This window comes from Phocoena sinus, chromosome X (genome assembly GCF_008692025.1).
Source record: "Phocoena sinus isolate mPhoSin1 chromosome X, mPhoSin1.pri, whole genome shotgun sequence".
NCBI lineage: Eukaryota > Metazoa > Chordata > Mammalia > Artiodactyla > Phocoenidae > Phocoena > Phocoena sinus.
The window spans coordinates 32450700-32473251 of record NC_045784.1 but is presented as its reverse complement, the minus strand read 5'-3'; the positions used below and the strand labels follow the sequence as shown (position 1 = coordinate 32473251).

General features: G+C 36.4%; 1 protein-coding gene across 1 annotated transcript in view; it reads right to left on the bottom strand.

Moving 5' to 3' along the window:
- Window positions 1-22552, bottom strand: part of CFAP47 (cilia and flagella associated protein 47) — a 533433-nt gene that overhangs the window by 189177 nt on the left and 321704 nt on the right. Inside the window, 4 exon segments of the mRNA XM_032618881.1 lie at window positions 1660-1684; window positions 5157-5285; window positions 11302-11528; window positions 12277-12388. Coding sequence (XP_032474772.1) covers window positions 1660-1684; window positions 5157-5285; window positions 11302-11528; window positions 12277-12388 — 493 coding nt within the window.

Below are 22552 nucleotides of genomic sequence, written 5' to 3'. Positions count from 1 at the left end.
AAATATTTTTCTAAATGATGGGGCTGAAATAAATACAGATTTAAGTAGATTATTTTTAATAATTTTGGTAATAGCTATGTAAGCAGAATTGTGGAATTTTATTTACGAATTTCAAAAAGGTATAGACTGATAGGCAACATTAATATGAAGGGGCCGAAGACAGCCATTTTTTAATACATCAAAACTAGTTCTTTTTAATGAGTTTAGAACTTCAAGAGATTATATGACTCTACTTCCACCCCTTTCCTGAAATTAGCAGGAAGACTGGGCTACCTCTACTCCTCCACATAAACACTTGTCATTTCCTTCTTTCTCTAAGCCACCCATAAAAAAAAAATTGCTTTTACATTACTATACTTATTGCTAGGAATTTGCTGGTTTGTTCTCTTCAAATTAGTTTATACCATAAAAATAAGTTTTTTAAACCCTTAAATCTAATATTCTTTGCTTCAAATTCTAATAGGTTATTTATTAAAGTAAAAATGCTTATATTCTTTTCCTTTTCATTAATCAAGTCCACTGCTTCACAACAGAATGTAGATTGCTAAGGGTATGTATTTATATGACCTGCTACTATCCTGAGTTAGAATATTCTGTTTATGTAAACTTACTTTATTTAAATGTATGCTGAAGGAAATGAAAACAGAAACTTGGGCTCAAAAGTTCCTCTATAAACTCAACTGCACAGACAATTAAGTTAGACATGAACCATGATTGGCTAATTACATTGTAAGTTTTATGATAATCCTCTAAAATTGTTTGTAGTTCTATTTTTTCTTAATTTTCACAATAATTTTCTTACCAAAATGGATAGTTAACAGTTGATATGAAAGACACATATTAGTCTTAGAAAAATATCTGAGTGAAAGACTTTCAAATATAAGTCACTTCATACTTATTTATAATTAAACAGCATCTTAATATGCCACAGTCTTCATTTGTAAGACTATACTGTGAGTTTCATGGCAAGCCTACGCTATGTATCCTTAGTTATTTGTTTTCTCAAAATGAAAATTCTTTTAAATTTGAATTACCCTCTATAATCAACTGTATTAATGTTAGTTTTATTTGTAAACATACTCTATATAGGTGCCTCTCTATCAATACTTATCCCATTGTATTACAAGAGCTACTTATCTATTAGTCCTTCAAAGGGACGAATACAGCAATTTTCATCATTTTGCCTAAAAGAATCAATGCAGAACAGTGTTGTTGAATGAACAGCTGAATAAATGAATGGCCTGAACGGACAATCCTAGCCAGGTTTATAGTGCACACAGCTTTATCCAGTTATCTCAAAAGGGATTAAAATGTTATGAAAATAAATTCTTCATTTAAAAATTTAATAGCACACAGAAAAGCTGGAGGTAATAAAGATTAAAAAAAAAGACAACAACTTAACCTGAAAGGTCTCAAACTGACAGCTGGTCAGTCAAACATGACCTCACACTTGTTTGTCTAGCTCAGGATTTTATTTTTATTTTTATTTTTGGAATTTGAATGTCTAGGCAGGGCATTTACTCTTCAGTTTGTCATAGGCCCCATCATCCCTATTGCCATAGACCAGACCCAATTCATAAATCCTTGTTACCTGCTTGGCCATTTGGCATTTGAATCTGGGTTCTCAGATATCCTAGGAAGGCAAAGTGAACAGATTACCCTGTACCTTATTATTTGCAATCACCTTTTCAGATTTAGAAAAACTTTATAGTTAACACAAAGCCATAGGAAGATAACAAATAAAAAGCCCTAGTAAAGAAATTATATTCCTACTATTATCCACCAACTAGGAAAAAAGTGAACAAAAAATGTAAATTACTTTTGAATACTTTAGCCTACCAAAGTTGAATCAAGAACAAATAGATCATTTGAACAGACTGATCACTAAAAGTGAAATAGAATCTATAATTTAAAAACTCCCTACAAACAAAAGTCTAGGACCAGATGGCTTCACAGGCAAGTTGTATCAAACACACAAATAACTTATACCAATCCTTCTCAAACTCTTCCAAAAAACTGAAGAGGAGGAAACACTCCCAAAGACATCCTATGAAACCACTATCACCCTGATACCAAAACCAGTCAAAGACACCACCAAAAAAGAAAATTACAGGCCAATACCTTTGGTGAATATAAATGTGAAAATTCTCAACAAAATGTTAGCAAATCAAATCCAACAAGACATAAAAAAGATCATACACCATAACCAAATGGGATTCATCCGAAGTTCACAAGGATAGTTCAACATTATGCAAATCAATCAATGTAATACATCACATTAACGAAAGAAAAAGACAAAAACCACATGATCCTCTCAACAGGTGTGGAAAAAGCATTTGACAAAATTCAACATCCATTCATGATAAAAACTCTTACCAAAGTATAGAGGGAACATATCTCAATATAATAAAAGCTATTTATGACAAACCCACAGCCAATATAATACACAATGGTGAAAAGCTGAAAGCCTTCTTGCTAAAATCTGGAACAAGAAAGGATGCCCACTCTCACCTCTTCTATTCACACAGTATTGGAAGCCACAGCAATCAGAAAAGAAAAAAATATGAAAGGTATCCAAATTGGAAGGGAAAAGGTAAAACTGTCATTATATACAGATGATATGATACTATATATAGAAAACCCTGAAGATCCCACACAAAAAAACTACTAGAACTGATAAACAAATTCAGCAAGGCAGCAGGAGACAAGATTAACATACAGAAATTGGTTGCATTGTTGGTGTAAACCAACAATGAAATATCAGAAAGGGAATGTAAAAAAACAATGCCTTTTAAAATTGCACCCCCCAAAATAAAATGCTTAGGAATAAACCTGATCAAGGAGGTGAAAGACTTATATGCTGAGAACTGTAAAACATTAATAAAGGAAATTGAAGACAACTCAAAAAAATGGAGAAGTATCCCATGCTCTTGGATTGGAAGAATTAATATTGTAAAAATGGACATACTGTCCAAAGCAATCTACAGATTTAATGCAATCCCTATCAAATTACCCATGACATTTTTCACAGAACTAGAACAAATAATCCTAAAACTCATATGGAACCATAAGTGACCCAGGATCACCAAAGCAATCATGAAGAAAAAGAACAAAGCAGGAGGCATAACCCTCCTGGACTTCAGACAATACTACAAAGCTACAGTAATCAAAACAGCATGGTATTGGCACAAAAACAGACATACAGACCAATGGAACAGAATAGAGAACCCAGAAATAAACCCACACACCTACAGTCAATTAATCTTCGACAAAGTAGGCAAAAATATACAATGGAGAAAAGACAGTTTTTTCAGCAAGTGCTGTTGGGAAAGTTGGAGAGCCACATGTAAATCAATGAAGTTAGAACACACCTTCTCACCATACATGAAAATACTCAAAATTGTTTAAAGACCTAAATATAAGACATGACACCATAAAACTCCTAGAAGAGAACATAGGCAAAACATTCTCTGACATAAATCATACCAATGTTTTCTTAGGTCAGTCTCCCAGGGCAATAGAAATAAAAACAAAAATAAACAAATGGGGCCTAATCAAACTTACAAGCTTTTGCACATCAAAGGAAACCATAAGCAAAATGAAAAGACAATCTACAGAATGGGAGAAAATATCTGCAAGGGCTTAATATCCAAAATATACAAATAGCACACACAACTCAACAACAAAAAAACAAACAACCCTATCCAAAAATGGGCAGAAGACCTAAATAGACATTTCTCCAAAGAAGACATACAGATGGCCCACAGGCACATGAAAAGATGCTCAACATCGCTAATTATTAGAGAAATGCAAAACAAAACTACAATGAGGTACCACCTCATACCAGTCAGAATGCTCATCATTAAAAAGTCTACAAATAACAAATGCTGGAGAGGATGTGGACCAAAGGGAACCCTCTTACACTGTTGGTGGGAATGTAAGTTGGTGCAGCCACTGTGGAAAACATTATGGAGGTTCCTCAGAAAACTAAAAATAGAATTACCATATGATCCAGTGATCTCACTCCTGGGCATATATCCAGACAAAAGTATAATTCAAAAAGATACATGCACCCAATGTTCATAGTAGCATTATTCACAATAGCCAAGACATGGAAACAACCTAAATGTCCATTGACAGATGAATGGATAAAGATGTGCAGCATATATACAATGGAATACTGCTCAGCCATAAAAAAGAATGAAATAATGCCATTTGCAGCAACATGGATGCAATTAGAGATTATCATACGAAGTGAAGTAAGTCAGAAAGAGAAAGACAAATACCATACGATATCACTTATTTGTGGAATCTAAAATATGGCACAAATGAACCTATCTATGAAATAGAAACAGAATCACAGACATAGAGAACAGACTGGTGGTTGCCAACAGGGAGGCGGATGGGGGAGAAATGCAACGGGAAGTTGAGGTCAGCAGACGTAAGCTTTTATATATAGAATGGATAAACAACATGGTCCTACTGTATAGCACAGAGAACTATATTCAATATCCTATGAAAAACCATAATGGAAAAGAATATTAAAAAAACATACACATACACACAATCACATTGCTGTATAGCAGTAAGTAACACAAATACACAGAATAAAGGAGACCAAAAGTAGGTACTCAACTAAAATAGGCCCTTGTCCAGATGAAAGATAAATTGCTCATAAATGGCTTTTTTCTCCTCTGATATGTTCTTCCCATCAATATCCCTCCTATCCTTTAGGGCCAGCGTAAGTCTCAACTCCAGGGAAACTTTGTAACCAAGTTCCCTGTGAAAGCAAGAGCTCACCTTCTTCAAAGAGCGCTTATTGTCTTAATCAGATAACCACTCTTTACCAAAGACAGGTTGGCAAATTTCAGTAAATTTCAGTACCAGTATTTGGCACCCAAATTCAGTATGTAATTTAAATTACTATGATGTAGTACATTGGTTATTTATAATGTAAAGTACCATTCAACAATTGGTATTTATGTAGCTGGACTATCTCTTCAATTATATTACGAACATCCTATTAGTTAACATAATCTCTTCTTTGTATTTTAGTATTGCAGGTACCTGAGACAGTGCTAGATACTGCAGTGTACACATTATTGGTTACCTGTTTTTTCTGCAGATTTAGTTCCTTGATATTGAATCAATTTAGCTTGAGTTTCCGGAATCCAAGGAATGCAGATTGTCTTGGGGATATCAAAATGTTCTGGAAGGCTCAGCTCTGTTAGGTATAAAATGGACTTTGGCTTCTTCAACTTTGAGATATTAAAGAACATACAAATCTGCAAATAAATAGAAACTAAAATTGGAATGTAATCCTCTTACCCGTTGCCTCCAAAATAAACAAACAAAAAAGACAGCATTATGTACTTAGACTCCATATTTGGGTGAAAAAAATCCCTCAAGGGATTGAATTTGTTCATTTCTTTAGACATACTATTGTTTACTTGGTAGAGGACAACACTAACATGTTTCATAGACTCAAAAGAGTCATCCTTTATTGAGAGATGCTCAATGTCACCCGCTCTAGTCCTTTCAGTGATGAGGAATTCATTGTCTCAGGAAGGAGTCATTCCACTAGTGAACAGTACTGAGAAAGCACTTCCCTCTGTGAGTCGAACCTGGTGTTCCTTAACATCTTCCCATCAGCTCTAGTTCTTATCAGCAGTACAGTTAGTCCCCTCTCTTTTGCTAATGACAATTTTGGGGAAAAGAATATGCATCTATAAAACTAGGTCCTATCCCTCCACAAACCTCCAAACATCCCTTTCAAATAGGTCTGATTATTTTTAGTCCATTCAACCTTTACTTATATGATGTGGGTTACAACTTACCCCCATGCATATGCTTCTCTCGACACAATCTAGTTCAACACTGTCATTCCTAAAATGGGACCCTGAAGATAAACCCAGCTAAGTATGAACTAAGCAATGCAGAGCATAGAAGTAGGCAATCGTTTCGTTTTATCTGGACCTTCTACTGCTAAACACGTAGTAGAGCCTAAGGGTTAGACCAAGTCTTCTTGAAGACAGACTGCCTGAATTTATACCCCAATTTTAAACAAGCCTGGCCAGGTTATTAACCAAAGCCACAAAGTCTTCATTTGGGAAACACGGGCAATAATAGTACACATTGCCTATCCCTGGTATATTTAAAGTATAAACAAATGCCAGGTCCTTGGAGCATATTTTAAGAATTCAATAAATGTTGGCTGTCATTATCATCACCATTGTTGTCCTTGTCATCAACATGATTGTAACCATGATATCATTACTCAGCAAAAATAAGCTTTAGTTCCTTTGGCAATTATCCCATTCACTAGATCATTATCTATAAAATCCACAAGTTTTTTTTTTTTTTCCTCTCAAAGCCACATTTTCCACCTACTTTATTTTGGCAATTAAAATCATGTAAATGCAGAAAGGTAAATTAATTCATTTACCACTGTTTTGGCTTGGTTTATTTTTTTAGTTATCATGAAAAAATTATCTATTCATATAAGCAACTAGTTCTTTATCCCAAAGTGGATCATCTGCCTTCTATATCTGCAAGTCATTCAAAATAATATGCACGGGGCTTCCCTGGCGGCGCAGTGGTTAAAAATCTGCCTGCCAATGCAGGGGACACGGGTTCAAGCCCTGGTCGGGGATGATCCCACATGCCATGGAGCAACTAAGCCTGTGGGCTACAACTACTGAGCCTGCGCTCTAGAGCCCACGAGCTACAAGTACTGAAGCCCGCGCGCCTAGAGCCTGTGTTCCGCAACAAGGGAAGCCACTGCAATGAGAAGCCCACGCAGTGCAACGAAGACCCAAGGCAGTCAAAAATAAATAAATAAATAAATTTATTAAAATATATATATATATGTACGGATACACACTCTCTTCTTGATCAAACTCTAGTCAGGCTCCTCCAAGCCATCTTCTCAACCAGGCCTCAACTTTAGCCTATAAAAATGCAGATTCTCAGCACAAATGATTTTGTCTACCCCTTTCCGTCACACACACACACTAAGAGACTTGAACAAGCACTAACAACGTTTCTAACAGCTCAAGGCCATATTCCTAGGACGACTCCAGTCCCCCTTAAGGTCCCTATTTGGGAAAGTTCAATGCTGCAAGGATAATTTACTGTTTGTTCCAGTCAAAATCTGGTGATAGGTAGATAGGCTCCTGAACCCCTCCTAGAGCAGTTACTTTAGAAAGCTTGCAATTATAACTCCCTTCTCTCTCCTTTTGAGATGTAAATCTACCACCCAGAACTGTCTTCTTCTCAAGGACCTCAGAGCCCTCCCTTTGAAATGCAAAAATTCAAGGAGATAATGCTCCCAGCCAGGTAGGTACTTAGTTCTAACTTGCATCACTACCTCCCTCCTGTCACAAAGATTCCAGAACTTTGTTTCTCTTTATAAGCATCAATTAACAAGTCCAGATTGCAGTGACCAACTCCCTCCTGCTTCTTGTAAACTTCACGTCCCTGACACTTCTCAGGCCCCAGCTTATTCTCTCTCCTGAGTTCAGCTCATACTGGATCCTCCTCCCTGATGCAACAGTTACTGAATAAAGTCTATGCTTGTTTTAACTAGTGTCTGGCTTTGTTTATCTTTGACAGTATCGACAGGTACTTATTTCACGATCTGAAGTGCACTTAAATTATTCAAATGCAAAAACCTTTTCTCTACTCTACCGAATCCTCACCAAGGGGATCTTTTAGATTTCCTTTTTAAAAATGTCAAATTTCAAAATTTCAATGAGTTTCCTCACCATTTATCCCAGAGTACAAAGCATGGCTTTTAAAACATAAAATTGAGGAAGTTAATAGAAAACATAAGGAAACTTCCTTGCAAGCTCTGAATCTTCCTACTACCAATGAGTATATCACTAGAGTTAGTTTATTAATGGCCAGGAGAATATGAATTCAATACATGAGCGCTAAGTGTAAAGTGCCAGCTATTCATGCTCCTGACAAAAGATCCTGTCTCTCAGAGTATATAAAGTAGATACATCATAATGCTATTACCTTATAAATATTTCAACAATTCAAATTGCACATGGCTGTATAATAAAAAATTAGACATGTCACTTTTCTTTGGTGGAAAAGTAATTACATTTATTCAATTAGATTTTGCTCTAAACAGATTTATTTCAAGGATAATTTTAGATTTTATTTGTTATATAGTTATTTTATGCTATAACAGAGAATTCTAGACTTTCATTTATTCCATTATACAATTTCATGGCAGTAAACTAAGAAATGAACATATGATCTGGAGGCTATGCAGGGCAAGGAAAAGAGTAATGGACTCTGGGAGGTAAAAACCTAGGCCCATTTCTAATCTGTCACAAATCAGTGGTGTCACCTTGGGCTACTATCTTACTATTTTGGCATCTTGGTTAATAGGTCTGTAAAAGTAAGAGGTTGTACTATGTGTCTCTGAGTGTTCAGCATTATTTATTTTCCAGCTTTCAAATACAATAATGTCTCTACCCTGATCTGGGCTGTAATCTCTGCCCTGTCAGTGAGGGCAACTTAGGTTTTTTTATACCTCAGTCATTCCACTTGTTTTGTATTACAAGTGTAATCCTATCTTCTCTCCACTTCTCCATGGGGTCATGGAAATAATTTGAAAAGTGTACATAAAAGTATTTGGGGAAAAAAAGGTGTCAAATACTATACAAGGAGAAAGAACTTTTAAAATCAATTCTGTTTACTGTTCTGCTGTATTAGCATTATTATATTTCAACAGTGCAGTGATAACTGCACTTGAAAAGAAAACTCTATGACTACATGTATATCAACAGAATAAGATGTGCCTATACGTTCTGATTTGGTGTAGCTGATTTTCTTAGACTGGCATATTCAATACTTCTGTAGTTATTTTTTGCATTTAGAGAGTTTTTGCCAAAATAAAAAAAAAAATTCATGATATTTGTAGACTTCAAAGAAAACTGTAATCTTCAAGTGAAAACAACTTCTCATTTTAAATTTACAGACTGCTTAAAATTTAAATTTTAAAGAAGTCAAGATTTAATCATAAATAATAATAATTATTACTATTTCCACCAACAATTTTGGAGAAGTGGAGACATACATATACCCATCCTGCAAAGGTGGGAGGGAAATAAGGATAAGTAAACAGCAAGATGACTTTGTGAAAAATCAGGCTATGAGGCAACCTGGATTGACATTAGCCTATACAACGAAGACTACAGGTTTAAAGTACCATTTGTCTGTCAGGTACATGTTCAATCCAATTAAACAATGACAGCACTTCTCATGCACAAGACACTGAGGGACAGACAAAAAAACACATGACAAAAGTTTTTAGATTTCTAGGAATTCACAATCTGATGGGGAAAATAGGTAAATTTAAAAAAATCATATACAAAACATAATTTGATAAATGCAATAAGAAACAAAAAGTGTGCTGGGTTCCAGGGAGAAAGTTAAAGAAGAGGGAGAAAGATAGAAACTATATACATGCATAAATAATAGAAAAGGGATCCACAGACAAAATCCATCTCCCTCAAACATTTTTTCATTTACATAAAATTTTCGACAAAAGGTATGAATGAAGACAATTTAAAAGGAAAGAGAGAAAGAGAGAGAGAGAGAGCACTATAATAGGCATGAATTTTGAAAAAAGCCACCTATTGAACATTTTTATTGTAATAGTGCACTGAAAGTTGAACATAAACCTTCCCAAATGCACTGCTCTATAGCAGAAGTAAGCATTTTGGTATGAGCTGAAGAGAGAGCCATTGGCTTCTTAGATGCACAGTGTGTACAGGTCAGTCTGGAGGATATCAGAGCCTTGGGCCTTGATATTTTTGACCTTATCAGAACTTAAAAATCCAGGTCATCCATAAAATAACAGCACAAATTGTTAGAAATTGGTGCTTAGACTATATTCATTCTAGCATTCTGACAAATAAAAAAATAAATCACCCCTACAATGCCAATGGTTTTGTTGTAACCTATGTAAATCAAGACTAACATTAAACAAGCAGGATTCTAAAAATTACTATTTATTCCTTCAGTGAACAAAGATTTAGTGACTACCTTGGTACAGTGCACACTTTTCTAGGCACTGGTGATATGAGAGTTAACTAAACAAATATCTTCTCACAAATTCCCTTGCTGGAGATAAAGAGTAAACACATAAATATACTACTCTCAGATGGTAAATGCTACCGACAGAGAAAACTGAAAGAAGTTTAGGGTTCGGAAAGTGGCTGGCGGAAGTAAGGGATTCTTTTAAAAATGCAAGCTGGTAAAGCAGAAGCTCAGCGGTAGCATTCCAGCAGACCTGAAGTAACTGAGGGACGCAGCCTCTAACGTCCAGAGAAAAGCAACAAAGGACAGACGTGCACAGGCCGCAGGGAGCAGGCCTTCTTCGGGCGCTGGAAGAACAGCAAGAAGGCCTGTACACAGGGAGGGACAGGAGTGAATGGGCTCCAGTGGAGATGCTGAGGTCAGGAAAGGGGATGGGCCTGACCAGGAGGGTCATGAAGACCACCGTAAAGATGTTGGTTTTCATTCTGACACAAGCTAGAAAAGCCAGGGGAGCAAAGGAGCAAAGTGTGCAGGTTTCCATTTTAGAAGAATCGCTTTCGTGGCTCTGTGGCGACTCGACTGTACCTTATTTCAATTATAAGATAGAGTTCAAGCTGTAATACAGTAGAGTCTACAGTAACAACAACAACAACAATGCCATACATCTAGAGAGCACTAATTATATACTAGGTACTACGCTAAGCATTTTATATAATTATCTCACTTAGTTTTCATTAATGACCATTATCTCCTTATTACAAATGTAAAAATCAAGGCTGGAGGAGTTTTAAGTTATCAGCTCACAGTCACATAGCTGGACAGTGTTAGAGTCTGGATTCTCAGCCTGGTAATCTGACCCCAGAAATGATCCTCTCTGGATGAACAACAGAATATCCTGGACAACTTGTAGAGTATGTCCCCACTCACCCTCTTCCAGAGATTGATACTGAATTGTTCTGGTGGGGCCTGAGCACTGGGATCAGTTCTCCAGGGCATCCCAATGTAGAGGCAGAATTGAGAACTACTGTGAAATATCAACCATACTGTAATGCCTAAAATTACCTAGCAGAACAATTTGTTTCAGATTTATTATTTAATGAGGTAAAAAAGAAAAAAGCTACTGAGCTGTCTTTCTGAGGAAAAGCAGCTTTCATCATTTTTATATGTAAAAACATTGTTATGATCTCTGTACATTTTTAAAGAGAGACTAATTTCAGCACATCCTCTGTCCTCCATTCCCACCTCGATCTTGGTCAGCCCCAGGAGGGCGATGGCCAAGCGGATGCTACTGCTCTCCAGAGTGCCTGTGATCAACCTTCTCTCATACTCTATCTTCGATATCTGCTGCTGTGCTGCAAAAGCCAAGGCCTTCTCCTTGGCTTCATTAGTCAGTGGCAATTTAAGGTCCACATCCAGGATTTGATGGAGCTTACATTTCAAATACAGAACTGGATCTTCCTTATTAAGCACTAGGGGAAGCAAAAACATTCATGATTGCAATGATCAGTTACACCCTTAATGTTGTTATCCAGGATGGACTTGGGAGGTCTGAAATATAACACTGCAGTTATGGCCTTTATTAACCAGAGTAGAAAGAAATAGGCAACACATTTCTAGTAGTCCTAATTCAGTAATTCAAGAGTAAGTCTTCAGGAATTAAAGATATTTTTCTCTACAAAGAGTTCTAGTCAAGTGGTTCTTTCGTAGAAACATCATCAACTTGCTAAAAATTCAGTGGCCACTGTGCTCCTATCAGTGGTTAGAAGGTAGGAGGAACAGAAAGAAATGTAAAGAAAGACACCTCTCAAGGACAGGCAAGAATTGCCATTTTCTTTCAGTAATAACCTTACACTTTAAACTAGGACACTGGGTAGAAGTACAGGTTATATTATAGTATATAGAATTTGACATTGTAGTTATTTCCAAGTTACTTGGAAAATGGAAAATTTTGCTGAGTAAATATTTTGAATGCCAAATTATAATATTTACCTGAAGACTAAAAGAAATAAAGATTTAAAAAAGAATCACCATCGACATTTTCTTAATTGTTAAAATGGTACTCTATTCCATGTATGCTGACATAATAAAGTTAAAAGGGAGCCTTCAGAAATGTAATCATATATTGGAAAAATGTGCTGTGAGGGTGCTTAGGTGACTATATGAGGAATGGTACCATCCTTCAACATTAGAAATGAAATAAATGCACAGATACTCTACCTTCTTCTGGAGAACTGCTATGGTCAAGCGGAGTTGAAGAATCCATTGGAAAGAATCTGGAAGGCAAGGGGATCATACCTCTTCCTGCCAAAACATATATTAATTCTCCAATCTAAAACACAACCACACAATAATATTAAATTTTAAAAGTTCAGAAAAAGATTAGGATAAATCTTTCACCTATGAGAAAAATCTTTGTACTATAAAAACAGGTATAGTGCATTACTAAGCAACATAGGCCCTAAATGGGTGGAGAAAGGTAAGGATGAAATACAGCCCTACCATAGTATGAGGGAAACTTTGCATGCAACTAGAACAGAGATGGATTGAGAAGGTCTCAGGGCGGCACTGACAGCAGTTGATCATTATAGGTACAAATATCCCTGGAAGACTGTTAGCTTAAAACAAATGAATTCAAGCAAATGAGAAAAAATTTTCCTTCATTCTGTGATTTATTGTTGGAAGGGAGTGACATCATTTTTGCAGGGTGTCTGGATCCCTAAGAGTCTATATTTTAAAGTGGGGGGTTTCAAAATGTGCATGTGAGGGTCTGAAGATCTTTTAGAATAAGTGATTAGGCAAGAAGTACAAAAGACTAAACAGCATGAAAATGAAAGTGGGAACAATGCAAGGGCAACAACATGATATAGGGAAAGACCAACAGAGGTGGACAAGCCTGGTTTTAATTCTGGCACTGGCACTTACCACCTACTAATAAGCCTCAGGCAAGTTTACTGAATCTCTGAGTTTCAGTTTCTTCCTCTATAAAATGGGATGAACAACACTTTTATGTTAGGAACCCAGAGATTAAATGAAAAAGGAGAGGGAGAAAGTCTCAAAAGACACATCATACAATCACAATGGATAAATATCATCTAGATCTTGATTCTTCAGTGCAGCAGACTATGTTATCCCAAAACATGACTGTAGGAGTTCAGAATGTGCCACAACAAAATATGCTGCTTTGGTATATTGATTCTTTTGAGCTGTAGGCACCTGAAAAACAGGGAGAGCTTTCTATGAACTTCCCTTATCTGCCTAAGACAGATACTCCAAAAGGAACTCGATTGTTGTAAATCCCCTCCCTGAGAGTTTCATCAACTAGGGAATATTGACTCTTGTCACACGAAGAGACTAGAAGTTGACACCACAACCAAACGTTGTCACAAACTATCATATCTTTCATCTACTCTTCTAAGAGTAGTCTTCTAAGGGCCTATTCATTTTTCCCAAAAATCATTTACTCTCCTCTAAGTGGCTGACATCCCTCCCTCCCCTTTCCTTATTAAAATGGTATTTAAGCCTGAATTCTAAGCCACCTCAAGGAATTAACTCCTTTTTCCTTGGGTATCTCCCATGTATATATGAGGTATACATGTTAATACACTTCTGTTTTTCTCTTGTTAATCTGTCTTTTATTACAGGGGTCTTAGTCAAGAAGAACTCAGAGGAGTAGAGGGAAGATTATTTTTCCTCCCCTGTAGTTCAAACAAAGAAACTTAAAATGAAATGATAAAAACAAACAAACAAACAAACATAAAAACAATAATGAGACAATCAGGGAAATACGAAGAATGCCTTGATTTTTGACGCTATTTAAAAAAATACGATATTTTTAGTAGTAATGGTATCATGGTTATGTCAAAAAAACAAAACAAAACAAAAAACAAACCCAGAGTCTTTTTGTTGTAGAGACACTTCCTGAATTATTTGTGGACAAAATGATGTGATGACTGGGATTTGCTTCATGAAACTTGCTTGGCAATGCACTGTTGAAACTGAGCAAAGGATACAGGGGGTGATATACTACAGTTTTATTTCTACAATTCTGTGTATTTTATATGTTCCATAATACAGTCTTTTCTTTGTTTCCTTTTCTTTTTTTAAATTGAGGTATATTTGCTTTACAATATTAATGTAAGTTTCAGTGTTCAACACAGTGATTCCCAATTTTTAAAGGTTATACTCCATTTAAAATTATTATAAAATATTGGCTCTAGTCCTTGTATAGTACAATATATCCTTGTAGCTTATTTATTTTATACATAGTAGTTTGTGCCTCTTAATTGCCTACCCCTATATTGCCCCTTCCCCTTCTCTCTTCCCACTGGTAACCACTAGTTTGCTCTTTGTATCTGTAAGTCTGTTTCTTTTTGTTATATTCATTCATTTGTTGTATTTTTTAGATTCACATATCTAAAATATCACATACAAGTGATACAAGATATCACATACAAGATATCACATACAAGTGATATCATACAGTATTTATCTTTCTCTGTCTGAAAGCCTTTTTTTTAATGCTGATATTTTAAGAAGTAGAATGATAGTAAAGATGTGGTGAGGACTACAGGGGGTCATGCAACAACTGTTGCCATTTCACTTGTTATCTAAGATATTACAATTTTTTGGTATATTTTTATCATGTGATTAGTTTACTTTTATATCATTTACATATACATTGCTTGTTCAAACACAACTTTAGAATAATCTCTAACCCTTTGCCTGGCACATACCAGGCACTTAAGAGATCCATTTAAATGGAGTGAGAGCAGGCTTCCCAAATTTCACGTGCATGTCAATCACATGAGGGTTTAAAATAAAAATTAAATTAAGTAAAAACCAAAAAAAAGATCTAGGGTGGAGCCAAGACTTGAGAGGATGAGTGAAAACATGGACTGACAAATTTAGGTTTAAGCCACACAATGGATAATCTTGTACCAGAATGGGCTTGTGACAGGCATGCAACTAACTACCAGGCAAGCAAAAGGAAACCTAACTTCGAAGCTGAGATTGTAACTAGTTTGAACTGTTGCACAGTCTTAAAATAATCTCAACTGTATGTTTGAGAGACTATTCCAAAGATACCTTTGAACAAGCAATATACACATAAATGATATAAAAGTAAACTGATCACATAATAAAAATATACCAAAATGTTATAAATATCTTTGATAACAAGTGAAGTAAAAATCTGGAAACAATATAAGAATGAACAATTTCTGATTGTGAGGACAATTTATTTACAGCTTCATTATCCCTCCCCAAATGAGATTTGTATATAATAAAATTAATTTTGTCTTCTACTTTCACGATAATGTTCAATACAATTTTATTAATTACAATCCACAATTATCTTTAGTTCCTGCTGAAAAATGGAATATGGAAAACTTTGAATGTTTTAAATTGCTTAGCATTTAAATCTGTGCACTCCTAGTAATAAATAGTATGTTATATATAATTTTCATAGAGTAATTTTTACTAAGCAGCCATGTACTTTTCAAACATAAATGCAAGCTAGCAATCTGAAATGTGTTTACTGTGTATGTGTGTGTTTTAATACATACAACTGAATGATCGATACTAACGTTATAAAATTTTCAGATCCCGCAAGCTGCACAGTGCAGCCAAAAAAATTTTTTCTCAATGATAATTGGAGTGCAAATGTATCAGTTCACCAGAGACTGGAGAAAACAATATGTTAATATTTTACTTTTAATTTTTTTCTCATGTTTATTTTTATCTAAAAATCAGTTGTTTCACCCAAAGTATAGTTGACAGAAGACATTTTCACATGTTGAGGTATGGGGAAATCATTCTGGCTTATATATGATTTGGCTCAAACTTTATGCTAACTAGAAGAGCCTGTCTTATGGCCTGTGAAACACGAATTTTACATCTGCCTTAACCACTAAAGAAAAGAATAAAAATCATTGGAGTAATCGTGGTTCAGGCATTCAAAATGGATGCGGGTGGCTATTACAGATGTAGTTTCAGACACATTCCTGCATCACTGAGAAACTGACCTTTCTGAATTGTTTCAAACTTAAGGACACCGCTAGCCATTCTCAAAACAATACCTGCTAGCAGCTGCCAGCTGCAACCTTATGATCTCAAGGTCTCCTCTTGTAACTGTGAAAACACTTCAGAGTCCAACCAATCCTTGCTTAACAAGATCCTTACTTCTTGCCAGCTCCAATCCTATTTCTTGACAATCAACTTATGTAACTTTTTGATTTTTGCCTATATTAGCCTCCCACATTTTGTAGTATGGGAGAACACAATTCAAGTGCCTCTTGAATCTGTGTCCCAGGCTACAGTCCCCAGTTTAGCTCAAATAAAACTCTTTTCCTTTCCTATTATAGATTGTTAATTGATGATTTGTGTCGACAGAGTCTTCGTAAGAAATTAGACTTGGTGAGTATAGAATTATAATAATTGCTTTTTTTTTTTACTCGGTACGTGGGACTCCCACTGTTGTGGCCTCTCTCGCTGTGGAGCACAGGCTCCGGACGCACAGGCTCAGCGGCCGTGGCTCACCAGCCCAGTCGTTCCGCAGCATGTGGGATCTTTGCGGACTGGGGCACGAACCCACATCCCCTGCATTGGCAGGCAGATTCTCAACCACTGTGCCACCGGGGAAGCCCATAATTGCATTTTTTTTTAATGTGTACCTGAATGAAACCAGATCTATATAGCTTGTCTACTCCATAAAAATGAATACCAATTCACAGGATTTAATACAAAAGGAGTAAACTGTTATTTTCCAGAATATTTTTCTAAAATGTAAATTATAAACAGCTTCCTAGCCACTGATTAGCCACTTGAAATGTCAGTTACTAAGACTCCATTCAATTCAGCTCTACATCTTAAACAAACAATATGTTATCATTTCTCAAAACAGTATGTCTAACTTGTTCACTTTCAAAGTTCTTTTTTATTAAAAAGAAACAATTTAATTGAATATAATGCCTGTTCCAGCAAATTATTTAGGGAAGTCATTTGTAGTATCACTTAATTATTTCCCTCCACTTTTCTTGAAATAAAATCAGACCAGGAAAGAATACAAATGCAATAAAGAACTCTTTTAAAGTGGAGATGCACTTTTCATTTCAAGTCTAGAGGCAGAGACAAGGATACTGACAGTATGCGTCAGTACCTATTACCTGATGCATAATAGGTACTTGTCAATGTGAGCTATTCTAAGAGTCACCTATTAAATTTCCTTTCTGCTCTTAATTTCATATTTTACAGTCGGCAGGTTTACTTGAATTTATATTTTCCAGAAAGATGCCAATGCCCATTGTCAATGATAAGAAAGCCTCACAAAAGATATTTTGTTCTTCCTGTGTATCTAGTTAAATGAAGTCCTCAAACAATAAAGTTCATGCAACTTTAACACCCCACTTACACCAATGGACAGATCATCCAAAATGAAAATAAATAAGGAAACACAAGCTTTAAGTGATACATTAACCAAGACGGACTTAATTGATATTTATAGGACATTCCATCCAAAAACAACAGAATACACATTTTTCTCGAGTGCTCATGGAACATTCTCCAGGATAGATCATATCTTGGGTCACAAATCAAGCAATGGTAAACTTAAAAAATCGAAATTTTATCAAGTATCTTTTCCGACCACAACGCTATGAGACTAGATATCAATTACAGGAAAAGATCCATAAAAAATACAAACACAGGGAGGCTAAACAATACACTACTTAATAACGAAGTGATCACTGAAGAAATCAAAGAGGAAATTAAAAAATACCTAGAAACAAATGACAATGGAGACACAACGACCCAAAATCTATGGGATGGAGCAAAAGCAGTTCTAAGAGGGAAGTTTATAGCAATACAATCCTACCTCAAGAAACAGGAAACATCTCGAATAAACAACCTAACCTTGCACCTAAAGCAATTAGAGAAAGAAGAACAAAAAAACCCCAAAGTTAGCAGAAGGAAAGAAATCATAAAAATCAGATCAGAAATAAATGAAAAAGAAATGAAGGAGACGATAGCAAAGATCAATAAAACTAAAAGTTGGTTCCTTGAGAAGATAAACAAAATTGATAAACCATTAGCCAGACTCATAAGGAGAAAAACGGAGAAGACTCAAATCAATAGAATTAGAAATGAAAAAGGAGAAGTAACAACCGACACTGCAGAAACACAAGAGATCATGAGAGATCACTACAAGCAACTCTATGCCAATAAGATGGACAAACTGGAAGAAATGGACAAATTCTTAGAAATGCACAACCTGCCAAGACTGAATCAGGAAGAAATAGAAAATATGAACAGACCAATCAGAAGCACTGAAATTGAAACTGTGATTAAAAATCTTCCAACAAACAAAAGCCCAGGACCAGATGGCTTCACAGGTGAATTGTATCAAACATTTAGAGAAGAGCTAACAGCTATCCTTCTCAAACTCTTCCAAAATATAGCGGAGGGAGGAACACTCTCAAACTCATTCTAAGAGGCCACCATCACTCTGATACCAAAACCAGACAAGGATGTCACAAAGAAAGAAAACTACAGGCCAGTATCACTGACGAACATAGATGCAAAAATCCTCAACAAAATACTAGCAAACAGAATCCAACAGCACATTAAATGGATCATACACCATGATCAAGTGGGGTTTATTCCAGGCATGCAAGGATTCTTCAACATATGCAAATCAGGGCTTCCCTGGTGGCGCAGTGGTTGAGAGTCTGCCTGTTGATGCAAGGAACACGGGTTCGTGCCCTGGTCCAGGAAGATCCCACATGCCGCACAGTGGCTGGGCCCATGAGCCATGGCCACTGAGCCTGCACGTCTGGAGCCTGTGCTCTGCAACGGGAGAGGCCACAACAGTGAGAGGCCCCGTGTACCACAACCCCCCCCCCCAAAAACGCAAATCAATCAACGTGATATACTGTATTAACAAACTGAAGGAGAAAAACCATACGATCATCTCAGTAGATGCAGAGAAAGCTTTCGACAAAATTCAACACCCATTTATGATAAAAACCCTGCAGAAAGTAGGCATAGAGGGAACTTTCCTCAACATAATAAAGGCCATATATGACAAACCCACAACCAACATTGTCCTCAATGGTGAAAAACTGAAAGTATTTCCACTAAGATCAGGAACAAGACAAGGTTGCCCACTCTCACCACTCTTACTCAACATAGTTTTGGAAGTTTTAGCCACAGCAATCAGAGAAGAAAAGGAAATAAAAGGAATCCAAATCAGAAAAGAAGAAGTAAAGCTGTCCCTGTTGGTAGATGACATGATACTATACATAGAGAATTCTAAAGATGCTACCAGAAAACTGCTACAGCTAATCAATGAATTTGGTAAGGTGAAAGGATACAAAATTAATGCACAGAAATCTCTGGCATTCGTATACACTAATCATGAAAAATCTGAAAGTGAAATCAAGAAAACACTCCCATTTACCATTGCAACAAAAAGAATAAAATATCTAGGAATAAACCTACCTAAGGACACAAAAGACCTGTAGGCAGAAAATTATAAGACACTGATGAAAGAAATTAAAGATGATACAAATAGACGGAAAGATATACCATGTTCTTGGATTGGAAGAATCAACATTGTGAAAATGAGTCTACTACCCAAAGCAATCTACAGATTCAATGCAATCGCTATCAAACTACCACGGGCATTTTAAACAGAACTAGAACAAAATATTTCCCAATTTGTATGGAAACACAGAACACCCCAAATAGCCAAAGCAATCTTGAGAACGAAAAACAGAGCTGGAGGAATCAGGCTCCCTGACTTCAGACTATACTACAAGGCTACAGTAATCAAGACAGTATGGTACTGGCACAAAACAGAAAGATAGATCAATGGAACAGGATAGAAAGCCCAGAGATAAACCCACGCCCATATGGTCACCTTATCTTTGATAAAGGAGGCAGGAATGTACAGTGGAGAAAGGACAGCCTCTTCAATAGTGGTGCTGGGAAAACTGGACAGGTACATGTGAAAGTATGAGATTAGATCACTCCCTAACACCAAACACAAAAATAAGCTCAAAATGGATTAAATACCTAAATGTAAGGCCAGAAACTGTCAAATTCTTAGAGGAAAACATAGGCAGGACACTCTATGACATAAATCACAGCAGGATCCTTTTTGACCCACCTCCTAGAGAAATGGAAATAAAAACAAAAATAAACAAATGGGACCTAATGAAACTTCAAAGCTTTTGCACAGCAAAGGAAACCATAAATAAGACCAAAAGACAACCCTCAGAATGGGAGAAAATATTTGCAAATGAAGCAACTGACAAAGGATTAATCTCCAAAATTAATAAGCATCTCATGCAGCTTAATAACAAAAAAACAAACAACCCAATCAAAAAATGGGCAGAAGACCTAAATAGACATTTCTCCAAAGAAGATATACAGACGGCCAACAAACACATGAAAGAATGCTCAACATCACTAATCATTAGAGAAATGCAAATCAAAACTACAATGAGATATCATCTCACACCAGTCAGAATGGCCATCATCAAACATCTAGAAACAATAAATGCTGGAGAGGGTGTGGAGAAAAGAGGACACTCTTGCACTGCTGGTGGGAATGTGAATTGGTTCAGCCACTATGGAGAACAGTATGGAGGTTCCTTAAAAAACTACAAATAGAATTACCATATGACCCAGCAATCCCACTACTGGGCATATACCCTGAGAAAACCAAAATTCAAAAAGAGTCATGTACCAAAATGTTCATTGCAGCTCTATTTACAATAGCCCGGAGATGGAAACAACCTAAGCGCCCATCATCGGATGAATGGATAAAGAAGATGTGGCACATATACACAATGGAATATTACTCAGCCTTAAAAGAAATGAAATTGAGCTATTTGTAATGAGATGGATAGACCTAGAGTCTGTCATACAGAGTGAAGTAAGTCAGAAAGAAAAAGACAAATACCGTATGCTAACACATATATATGGAATTTAAGGGAAAAAAATGTCATGAAGAACCTAGGGGTAAGACGGGAATAAAGACGCAGACCTACTGGAGAACGGACTTGAGGATATGGGGAGGGGGAAGGGTGAGTTTTGACAGGGCGAGAGAGAGTCATGGACATATACACACTAACAAACGTAGTAAGGTAGATAGCTGGGGGGAAGCAGCCGCAAGGCACAGGGATATTAGCTCGGTGCTTTGTGACAGCCTGGCGGGGTGGGATGGGGAGAGTGGGAGGGAGGGAGACGCAAGAGGGAAGACATATGGGAACATATGTATATGTATAGCTGATTCACTTTGTTATAAAGCAGAAACTAACACACCATTGTAAAGCAATTATACCCTAATAAAGATGTTTAAAAAAAAAACAACTACAAATAGAACTACCATATGACCCAGCAATCCCACTACTGGGCATATACCCTGAGAAAACCATAATTCAAAAAGAGTCATGTACCAAAATGTTCATTGCAGCTCTATTTACAATAGCCCGGAGATGGAAACAACCTAAGCGTCCATCATCGGATGAATGGATAAAGAAGATGTGGCACATATATACAATGGAATATTACTCAGCCATAAAAAGAAACGAAATTGAGCTATTTGTAATGAGGTGGATAGACCTAGAGTCTGTCATACAGAGTGAAGTAAGTCAGAAAGAGAGAGACAAATACCATATGCTAACACATATGTATGGAATTTAAGAAAAAAAATGTCATGAAGAACCTAGGGGTAATACAGGAATAAAGACACAGACCTACTAGAGAATGGACTTGAGGATATGGGGAGGGGGAAGGGTAAGCTATGACAAAGCGAGAGAGAGGCATGGACATATATACACTACCAAACGTAAGGTAGACAGCTAGTGGGAAGCAGCCCCATAGCACAGGGAGATCAGCTCGGTGCTTTGTGATCGCCTGGAGGGGTGGGATAGGGAGGGTGGGAGGGAGGGAGATGCAAGAGGGAAGAGATATGGGAACATATGTATATATATAACTGATTCATCTTGTTGTAAAGCAGAAACTAACACACCATTGTAAAGCAATTATACTCCAATAAAGATGTTAAAAAAAAATACTACTTTTCATAGAATGATGGAGGTTGAAGATTCAGTGAGGGTGAGAAGAAGGCATATGAAAAGATTTATTTGCCTGCACTAAAAATTTCAACTTTTTAAACACTGTTTTAACACACTGTTAATTGCATGCCCCAGCGATTATTCCACAGACATTTTGAGGAGGCAACATATATTTAAATGGCATAAAATACGAACTGATTGATAAAAGCACATGGTATATTGTAGGAAAACATCTCTCAAAAAAACAGGAAGCTGGGCCTAGACTCTAGAAGCTACTGTGGCAATGAGATTAACAATCTCTCTTTGCCTTTATCACCATATTTTTCAGAAGTTTCTATTCAAATTTTTTGCCACCAATTTGCTCTGCAAGTATTGATAAATGAAAATTTGCTTTCCCTTCAAGTGTGAACATC